Raw genomic sequence first — 11,390 nt, forward strand, 5'->3', positions numbered from 1 at the left:
GTTGGTGGTGAAGTAATTGAGGGTCAACATCACCAACCTTCTGGTTCCAACCTGTCTTCTGTGGACTTTGTGTTTGTGGTCAGCATGCAGTTAAATTCTTCCTTCTGGTGGGGGTTTAAGTACCTGCAAAACAGCTCAAAGATATGACTCAGGTTATTAGCCATCATTGAGCTTCCCAGGTGGCTCAGTGGTAAAGAATCTGCCTGCCAATGCAGGAGACTCAAGTTCGATCCCTGAGTCTGGAAGATCCCCTGGAGAAGGAAATGGCAACCTACTCCAGTATTATTGCCTGAAACAATCCCATGGACAAAGGAGCCTGGCCTGCTACAATTCATGGGGTGGCAAAGTGTGGACACAATTTAGCGACTAAACAACAACCACAAGTAGACACTATATTACCCTTTGTTCCTGGTTCTTTCTTTGCAGATTTTTTTTTTTTTTCCCCCGTTTAAATTCAGGTTCAGGTTTTGGTAGAGGCGGTTTTGCTGACAACTTCATAAACTGTCTACTGGGCTCCTGTTTAGTTATTTTGGATCTATCTTTGCCCTCTGTTTTCACTGGGAACTTTCTCTTCAGCATAATGACTGTGTTCTTATTTTCATGCAGCTAAAAAGTAAAGCAACAGGCTAGAACTGCTGGCACTGCCACTAAATGCTGCCACCCCCACTGCTGCTTATGCTCCTTGGTTTCCTTTTAGAGGTAGATTTTCAGGGTTCATCAATTCTGCTAGATATATGCCCTGAAGAATTGAAGACAGGAATTCAAATGGATTCTTGCATACATAGCAGCATTAATCACAACAGCCAAAAGATTAAAAAAAAAAAAACCCATGTGTCCATCGATAATGAAAGAATAGGGATATATACACACAATGGAATAATATTCAACTTTAAAATGGGATGAAATTTTGATAAGTGTTGCAACATGGTTGAATCTTGAAAACATTTTGCTAAGTGAGATAAACCAGACATAAAAGGAAAAATATTATGTGATTCCATTTTCATGAGATACTTAGAAAAGGCAAATTCATAGAAACAAAAAGTAGAATAGAGGTTTTCGGGGACGGAGCAGGGAAACAAATGGGAAGTTGTTGTTTAATGGATCAAAGCTTCTGTTTGGAGGATGAAAATGTTCTGGAAATAGATGGAGGTAATGGTTGCACAACACTGTGAATTTACTCAGTGCGATGGGAACTCTACACATAAAAATAGTTAAAATGCTGTATTTCATTATATATATATATATATATATATATATATATGTGATATAAAAATATACAGTATGGATATTGTATATATGCAGTAAAAGTAAAACTGTTGTAATTTTCTTTTATTTATTTATTTTTTCCATTTGTTTTTATTCATTGGAGGCTAATTAATTTACAATATTGTAGTGGTTTTTGCCATACATTGACATGAATCAGCCATGGATTTACATGTGTTCCCCATCCTGATACCCCCTCCCGCCTCCCTCTCCATCCCATGCCTCTGGGTCTTCCCAGTGCACCAGCCCTGAGCACCTGTCTCATGCATCCAACCTGGGCTGGTGAACTGTTTCACCCTTGATAGTACACTTGTTTCAATGCTGTTCTCTCTGAACATCCCACCCTCACCTTCTCCCACAGAGTCTAAAAGTCTGTTCTGTACATCTGGGTCTCTTTTTCTGTTTTGCATATAGGGTTATCGTTACCATTTTTTAAAATTGCATATGTATGTGTTAGTATACTGTATTGATCTTTATCTTTCTGGCTGACTTCACTCTGTATAAGGGGCTCCAGTTTCATCCATCTCACTAGAACTGATTCAAATGAATTCTTTTTAATGGCTGAATAATATTCCATTATGTATATGTACCACAGCTTTCTTATCCATTCATCTGCTGATGGGCATCTAGGTTGCTTCCATGTCTTGGCTATTATAAACAGTGCTGTGATGAACATTGGGGTACATGTGTCTCTTTCAGATCTGGTTTCCTCAGTGTGTATGCCCAGCAGTGGGATTGCTGGGTCATATGGCAGTTCTATTTCCAGGTTTTTAAGGAATCTCCACACTGTTCTCCATAGCGGCTGTACTAGTTTGCATTCCCACCAACAGTGTAAGAGGCTTCCCTTTTCTCCAAACCCTCTCCAGCATTTATTGCTTGTAGACTTTTGGATAGCAGCCATTCTGACTGGCATGAAATGGTACCTCATTGAGGTTTTGATTTGCATTTCTCTGATAATGAGTGATGTTGAGCATCTTTTCATGTGTTGTTAGCCATCTGTATGTCTTATTTGGAAAAATGTCTGTTTAGATCTTTGGCCCATTTTTTGATTGGGTCATTTATTTTTCTGGAATTGAGCTGCAGGAGTTGCTTGTATATTTTTGAGATTAATCCTTTGTCTGTTTCTTCGTTTGCTATTATTTTCTCCCATTCTGAAGGCTGTATTTTCACCTTGCTTAGAGTTTCCTTTGTTGTGCATAAGCTTTTGAGTTTCATTATGTCCCACTTGTTTATTTTTGCTTTTATTTCCAATATTCTGGGAGGTGGGTCATAGAGGATCCTGCTGTGATTTATGTCGGAGAGTGTTTTGCCTATGTTCTCCTCTAGGAGTTTTATAGTCTCTGGTCTTACATTTAGATCTTTAATCCATTTTGAGTTTATTTTTGTGTATGGTGTTAGAAAGTGTTCTAGTTTCATTCTTTTACAAGTGGTTGACCAATTTTCCCAGCACCACTTGTTAAAGAGTGGTGTTAAAGAGTTTCCCAGTACCATACTGTCTTGATGACTGTGGCTTTGTAGTAAAGCCTGAACTCAAGCAGGTTGATTCCTCCAGTTCCGCTCTTTTTCTCAAGATTGCTCTGGCTATTCTAGTTTTTTTGTATTTCCATACAAATTGTGAAATTATTTGTTCTAGTTCTGTGAAAAATACCATTGGTAGCTTGATAGGGATTGCATTGAATCTATAGATTGCTTTGGATAGTATACTCATTTTCACAATATTGATTCTTCCAATCCATGAACACCGTATTTGTGTCCTATTTGTGTCCTCTTTGATTTATTTCATCAGTGTTTTATAGTTTTCTATGTATAGGTCTTTTGCTTCTTTGTAATTTTCTTTTAAAAGTAAACTCTCAGTGGGACTTCCCTGGTGGTTCAGTGGTTTAGAATCCACCTTGTTATTTAGGGGATGCAGGATAGATGACTGGTCAGGGAACTAAGATCCCACATGTCATGTGGGGACAACAAAGCCCTCACACCATAACTACTAAGCCCGTGCCCTCCAGAGCCTTTGCACCACAAGTAGAGTATTTGTGGACTTCAATGAAGACCCCACATGCCATGATTAACACGCAATGCAGCCAAATAAAGAAAATATTTTTAAACATAAATTCTCAAACTCTACCACTGGAGATGTTGAGTGGGTAAGTCTGGGATAACATGAGAAACTATATATTAACAAAAGCCTCAGTTGATAGGTTTATTTCCTCCACTGTTGACACCTCATTTTATTTTCTACCAGTTTTTTCTCTGTATACACATTTTCTTACATAGACACACACACATATCCATAATTAGTGTCATTTTGTGCCTATATTTGTTTAAGTTTTCCTCCTTTCCATTAATTTTATGATAGTTTAGGTAAAGCTCAAATTATGAAACATTATCTCAGGGCAATGGTTGTCAAAGGATTGTTGTGGCAACTGGCAAAATTTGGAACTTTAAAAAAATCTAAATTATCAGACCCAAGCCCTAATCTTCTTGTTGTTGTTCATTAGCTAAGTCGTGTCCAACTCCTATGCAACACCATGGATTGTAGCCTGCCGTGCTCTTCTGTCCATGGTATTTCCCAGGTAAGAATACTGGAGTGGGTTTCCATTTCCTTCTCCAGGGGATCCTCCTGACCCTGAGACTAAACTTGAGTCTCCTATATTGGTGGGTGGATTCTTTACCACCGAACCACCTGAGAAACCCAAGCCCCAATCTACTGAGACAGAAATTTGGGGTGGGACTCAGAAATCTGTGTTGTAACATATTCTCAAGATCATCTTGGTTCAGGCTTAAGTTTGAGAACTATTACCCCCAGAAGGGGCCCTTTGGTGCTCTGCAATCTTCCTAATGAGGAAAATGCAAATCCAGAATGCTGACACTTATTCCTAAGAGGAAATTGAAGGGAGACTAAGGTGATTCTTTCCAGAGGAAACAAACCTAAAAGAAAGGAATCACAGATAGACCCTCTGTAAGTCTCACAGGGACAAGGAATTGAGCAGGTCAGAGATCCTTTCCAAGAGATCCTCCTTGTCCTTGAGGAGTCAAACTGATCAGGGAATGGAAGATTCATCAATCAATTTGTCTAACAAGCTTCAGAGGGTATTAAGTCTCTAGGGCCATAAAAGCTGTAGTACATCTACTTATAGTCACTAAGGCCCCCATGCACCAGACCCAAGACAATTAATGCCTTCTCCAGGAGAAATCAGTGAGACCCCAAACCATGTGCCTTGAATATCCTTGCTTTCTGGTGGGACAGGCCTTCTTCCTTCATCATCCACGCTCCATGAGAGAATAGGATTCAGGCGAGTTGACCCCTGCAGTGGTCCCATATTGGCAAGCCTGCATAACTCAGTAAGTGTTGTGGGAAGTAGGAAAAGGGTAGTTGAGTGGAAAGGGCACTGACTCCTTAAGCACAAGGCTTATGCACAAACCTTATGATGTCTATGGAGAAATAGCTCTAAAAATGAATTGTTTGGGAGGGTGAATGGCTACACTTCTTGTGTGAAGCTACCATGACAGAGTGAGATTTCACTTCAGTTATATATATGCATTGTAGCCTGTCAGGCTCCTCTGTCCATGGGATTCTCCAGGCAAGAATACTGGAGTGGGTTGCCATTGCCTTCTCCGACTATCCTCTATGGTGTTCATTAAATACTTATAAGAAGAGTAAAATTGCACCAGATGTTTACATATGATCCTGAAAGGATGAGGATCACCCACGAGGCGATGCTGAAAAGATGGAGAGAGGGGGCATTTGTCCAGTGTCTGCCTGTCCCCTGGCTCTCTCCTTTCCAGATCCTGAGGTCCTGTAACCAGAGGTAAAGTAATGAGTGTCTTTACCCTCTTAACTGCCATTGCTCACATGGCTCAGTGGTAAAGAATCCACCTGCAATGCCGGAGATATAGGAGATGAGGGTTCTATCCCTGGGTTGAGAAGATCCCCTGGAGGAGGAAATGGCAAACCACTCGAGTATTTTTGCTGGGAAAACATCCCATTTACAGAGGAGCCTGGAAGGCTACAGTCTATGGGGTTGCAAGTGTCGAATGACTAAGCACGCACACACCATTGCTCTGTCCTGGAAGGAGATCCTCAAGTGTTTGAGGGGAGAGCACAAAAAAGGCAAAATCTCCTCATTCAGAGATGAAACGTATTTAGCAACCTCACGTGAAAGTAAAAGGACTCAAAATATAAATGTTGAAGAAATTCCAGGAAGGGAAATCAGAAGATGATGAGTATCCTAACTTATGATTGCAGAAAAATAGCTGTGTGATAATTCATCATTTGTGAAATTTCTTGTAAATGTATAATTTCCCTGTTTAGTCTCTCAGTTACCTTGTTTGTGCCTTTAGATAATTAGGACAGAAAGTCAGAGACACATATGTTGATACTTCAGATAAAGACTGTAGAAAAGCAACTGTTGGTACTTTCCTGGGTAAAGACCCCAGGTGACAGAATGGACAAACAACAAGGTCCTGCTGTATAGCACAGAGAACTATATTCAATATCCTGTGATAAACCATAATGGAAAAGGATATAGAAAAAATGCATATGTATAAATGAATCACTTCACTCTTCAGCAGAAATTAACACAGCATTTTAAATCAACTCTACTTCAATAAAAAATTAAACTGAAAAGAAGAATGATCCCAGGTGAAAGAATAAGTAGATAACAGGGCAAGAGCAAGTAGACTAAATTGTTGGGACTAGGGATGGTTCAACATTGGGAATGAATATGTTGCCCATTTAATTTATTTTTGGCTATTCTGGGTCTTTGTTGCTGTGCAGGCTTTTTCCTCTAATTGCAACAAGCAGGGACTACTCTCTAGTCGTGATGAATAGGTTTTTCATTTCGGTGGCTTCTTCTGTTGCAGAACACGGGCTCCAGGTGCTCAATAGTTGTGATTTCCAGGCTCTAGAATACAGGCTCTATAGCTGTGGTGCACAGGTTTAGTTGCTCCACTGCTTGTGGGATCTTCCCGGATCATGGATTAAACTGTGTCTCCTGCACTGGCAGGCAGATTCTTTACCACTGAGCCAACAGGGAAGCCTGGACTTGGTTATTTAATGAGCAGAAACTTTATATTCCTTTTTTGTCTTTCTATTTTTCTTTTATTAATATTAGCATCTTATTTCTTTTGTCTTCTCTCCATTTAGTAGTTTCCTTGAGGGAGAGGGTTGTTGAAGGTTTGGGAGTCATAAACACCCAGAGGTTTTGATGAGCTGCAACAATGGAGAAATATTGGTTTGTACACTCATCTACTTATTAAGTTTACTCGCTGTAGCCATGTGGAGGGTTCCTGTGTGCTAAAACCTCTGCTATAGATCTGCAATCGTGACCCAGGAATCGAACTCTCATCTCTTACACAATCTGCATTGGCAGGCAGGTTCTTTATCACCAGTGCCACCTGGCAAGCCTGCAATACATCACTAGGAGATAAAATTACTTTCCTCTTTTCCAAGGCAGTTGATCCATTAACTTGCACAACACACTCCAGGGAACACTGAAAACCTCAGGCATTCTCATATACTCTCTACTACTCTGTTGAATAAAGCAAGTTGGAATGCAAGAGAACAAACCACATTTACTAAAATTCAAGGGAATCTTTTTACAAACTATCATACTTCAAATATGAGCCCTGAAAAGTAGACTGCCTTTCAGCTGATCAGAAGTCACTAGAGACTGTTGCAAGCTGCCCACCTTGCCCAAAGCATTAGATTGAATGAAAATAGTCATCTATAATTAAACAATTTGCATATGATATGGTCATTTTTTATCTTTCCAAAGACACTGTCTGCCTTAAATTTTTTTTAATTATTGACTGGCAATGGACATACTAACACTATATTATTTTCAGATGTACACCATAAGGATTCAATATTTGAAGACATTCAATACTCTATATTTCAAGATGATCACAATAAGCCAGTTAATACCAGACCACAAGATCACAAACACAAGAAAAAATTACAAGAATTTTTTCTTGTGATGAGATCTTTTCAGGTCTACTCTCTTAGCAACTTTCAAATATGCAAATAGTCACTGTGTTGTACATTACAACCACATGGCTTATTTATTTCATAACTGGAAGTTTGCACTTTTTGACCCCCTTCACCCATTTTACCCATCCTTCATCCTCCTACTTGGGTAGGAGACTGACAGTGATGACAGCCAATGGTGGTCTTTCTCCTTTGTAATTAGGGGCATTACAGAATAGCAAGTGTGCAAAAACACTTGTATCAAGGCAAACAGAACACTGACAATCATTGTATTGTTGTTCAGTCACTAAGTCGTGCCCAACTCTTTGCCACCCCATGGACTGCAGCATTCCAGGCTTCCTTGTCCTTCAATATCAATGCCCTTCAGTATGAATCAGTCTTATGCTATTTCTTATTGCTGGTTATAGGACCCATTTCTCTGGGTACAGGACCCCCAGGACCAGGGGTGGTGAGAGTCAGAGTGCAGGTGGACTCTAGATGAGTGTCCTCATCTTCTTAGCTCTTTCTAAGCATCACTATAATGTGGGTGCCGCATATGACTCACCCTTTCTGGTTCATATGTAAATAGCCTGAGAGAATTTGAGAGACTATCTCAGATATCTTTCTTTCCTCCCAAATATTTAATGTGCAATTTCTTTCCTCCCAAATGTTTAATGAGCACCATAGAGAACAAAAATTTTTTTGTGATGATTTTAGTATCTAATGGTAATGAAATGGTTTAAGACTTGAAGACTTGGCCATGCTTTCCTTGGACATTTTAACCAGTCCCTTAACATCACAGGTGAAGGGTGTTTCATCATGTGACAAATATCCACAAATAGCCCTGTTTCTACAAGATATTGATTGTCCTTGGTATTTGTTGTTGTTGTTCAATTGCTAAGTCATTTCTGACTTTTTGTGACCCCGTGGACTGCAGCATGCCAGGTTTCCCTGTCCTTCACTATCTCCCAGAGTTTTTTCAAACTCATGTCCCTTGAGACAATGATGCTATCTAACCATCTCATCCTCTGCCACCCCCTTCTCCTCCTGTCTTCAATGTTCTTGGTATACCAGGTTAAAAATTTGTAAATGTGTTTTATTATTTAGTGAAAATATTTCCTTTATTTTTCCATAGAAATAAACCTTAGTCCTACTCATCCCACAATTCTCTGTCTAGATATTTGACAAATTTTCTCACCTCTGAGGCATCATTATCGACGCTTTTCTGGCTCCCAGACAAGGCAAATAACCTAGAACAAGTTACTGTATTTCACTGGACCTCATGTACCACTTTTGCCTTAGAGCAAGAATGAACCATTTATCTCAAAGGTCCAAATTTGCTCTCAATTTTTAATTTAAAAATAATTTTTTTTTTTTTTTTTACAAAACATACTTATTTTCCTCTACACTGGGTCTTTGGTGCTGTATGGGGCTTTCTCTAGTTACGGTGTGTGGGCTTCTCACTGCAGAAGCTTCTCTTATGGAGCATGAGCTCTAGGGCATGAGGGCTTCAGCAGTTGTGGCACATGGGCTTTGTTGTGCTACAGCCTGTAGGATCTTCCTGGGCCAGGGATCAAACCCATGTTCCCTGCATTAGCAGGTGAATTCTTATTCACTGGGCCACCAGGGAAGTTCTGCTCTAACTTTTTTTTTTTTTTTTTGATGATACTAAGCCAGAGATAGAGGCTTCCATGGTGACTCAGTGGTGAAGAATCTGCCTGCAAGCAGCAGACATGGTTTTGATCCTTGCATCAGGAAGATCCCCTGGAGAAGGAAATGGCCACCCACTCCAGTATTCTTGCCTGGGAAATCCCATGAACAGAGGAACCTGGTGGGCTATATAGTTTGTGGAGTTGCAAAGAGTCAGACACAACTTAGCAACTGAACAACAACAAGCCAGAGTTCAAGAGGGTGGATGAGTATCCCAAAGATCAGTGGACAGTGGTTGAAATGCTGCATAGAACAAATAACATAATGTAGGATTTGTAAGCTTTGTCATGTTAAGTATCTTATACCCAATCCTCCACTTTAAGAAGTTAAAGAAGTAGACTCTGGGTTTCCCTGGTTGCTCAGACAGTAAAGAATCTGCCTGCAATTCAGGAGACCTGGCTTCTATCCCTGTGTTGGGAAGATCCCCTGGATAAGGGAATGGCAACCCACTCCAATATTCTTGCCTGAGAATCCCATGGACAGAGGAACTGGGAGGGCTACAGTCCATGGATTCCCGAAGAGTAGGACAGGACTGGGCAACTAATACACACACAGCGAGTCTAGAGGCTGTCCAGTGGCTATTTCATTTTGTTTTTTCATTTTTTCCCCCTTCTTCAATCATCTAGCTGGTGCATAAGCAACATGGAACCAGGAAATCAAACACGTGTTTTAGAGTTTTTACTCCTGGGATTTTCCCAGGACTCAGAAAAGCAGCACATCTTATTTGGGCTGTTTCTATCTGTGTTTGTGGTCACTGTGCTTGGGAATCTGCTCATCATCCTGGCCATCAGCTCAGACCCCCGTGTCCACACCCCCATGTACTTCTTCCTCTCCAACTTGTCCTTGGCTGACATTGGTTTCATCTCCACCACAGTCCCCAAAATGATTGTGAACATCCAGACACAGAGCAAATCCATCAGCTATGCAGGCTGCATCACACAGATGTATTTTTTCATGGTTTTTGGAGGTGTGGACACTTTTCTGCTGACTGTGATGGCCTATGACCGCTTTGTGGCCATCTGTCACCCTCTACACTACACAGTCATCATGAACCCTTGCCTCTGTGGCCTGCTGGTTCTGGTGTCTTGGTTCACCAGCTTGTCATACTCCGTGATCCAGAGTCTGTTGATGTTGCGGCTGTCCTTCTGTACCAACTGGGTCATTCCACACTTTTATTGTGAACTTGCTCAGGTCCTCACACTTGCCTGCTCAGACACACTCATCAATTACATCTTGCTGTATATGGTGACTGGATTTCTTGGCTTCGTTCCCTTCTCAGGGATCCTTTTCTCCTACACCCGCATTGTCTCCTCCATTCTGAGAATCCCATCAGCTCATGGGAAATATAAGGCATTTTCTACCTGTGCATCTCACCTGTCTGTGGTTTCTTTGTTCTATGGGACAGGCCTTGGTGTGTATCTCAGTTCTGATTCATCTTCCTGGAGAGGCATGATCGCCTCGGTGATGTACACTGTGGTCACTCCCATGCTGAACCCTTTCATCTACAGCCTGAGGAACAGAGACATCAAGAGGGCTCTACAAAAAGTCTTTGCAAGAACACTCTGTGTTCATCGCTGGGAACACAGATCCAAGGGTTTTGAGCCGACAGTGATAGCAGTAGTGGGCTAAAGAAGCCCTGCCTCGGATTTACATGTCAATGTATGGTAAAAACCACTACAATATTGTAAAGTAATTAGCCTCCAACTAATAAAAATAAATGGAAAAAAAAGAAAAGAAGTCCTGCCTCTTTCTTGTGTGTGTGATTTGGATAAACATGTATTCTATTTAAACTGAGCATATATATTTTAATGTAAATATCTTGCATTTAGTTCATTAAAAAAATATCAGAATTGTTTTGAAACATTTCATAAACTTAGAATTTCAGCTATTATTTAATAATTTTACATATGTAGACAAAATGTTTTTAAATGACCACTCATTGAATTTTAGAATGTATACCTATGCTTAATTAATCAACAGCTTGCATTTACTCAGTATACTATATTGTCATTCAAGTGTTTGAAATCCTGCCTTTTTAAAAAAAATTTTTATTGAAATATAGCTGATTTACAATGTTGTGTTAATTTCAGGTGCACAGCAAAGTTAATCAGTTATACATATATCCATATCTATTCTTTTTCAGATTCTTTTCTGTATAGGTTACCACAGAATATTTAAGATTTTTTTATTGGAGTATGGTAGATTCACAATGTTCTGCTGGTTTCTGCTATACAGCTAAGTGAATCAGTTGTATGTATGTCCACACTTTCTCACATTCTTTTCCTATACAGGATATTGAATAGGGTTCCTAGTGCTATTCAGTATGTCCTTATTAGTCGTCTGTTTGATACATAGTAGTGTGTACATGTTAATTCCAATCTCCAAATTTATCATCCCCCACATTTCCCTTTGTAACTATAAGGTTGACTTTGGGACCTATGACTCTTTCTGT

General features: G+C 40.0%; 1 protein-coding gene across 1 annotated transcript; it reads left to right on the forward strand.

The window, feature by feature from the left end:
* The first annotated feature begins 9,580 nt into the window (after positions 1-9,580).
* On the forward strand, positions 9,581-10,567 carry LOC122700350 (olfactory receptor 7D4-like). The gene has a single exon (XM_043913182.1). It carries the CDS (start codon positions 9,581-9,583, stop codon positions 10,565-10,567), a length of 987 nt encoding a protein of 328 aa, XP_043769117.1.
* Positions 10,568-11,390: the final 823 nt, after the last annotated feature.

Source organism: Cervus elaphus, chromosome 9 (genome assembly GCF_910594005.1).
Source record: "Cervus elaphus chromosome 9, mCerEla1.1, whole genome shotgun sequence".
In the NCBI taxonomy this organism is placed as follows: domain Eukaryota; kingdom Metazoa; phylum Chordata; class Mammalia; order Artiodactyla; family Cervidae; genus Cervus; species Cervus elaphus.

Coding starts and splice junctions, on each gene's coding strand:
- LOC122700350 (XM_043913182.1), top strand. CDS start 9,581: ATGGAACCAGGAAATCAAACACGTGTTTTAGAGTTTTTACTCCTGGGA.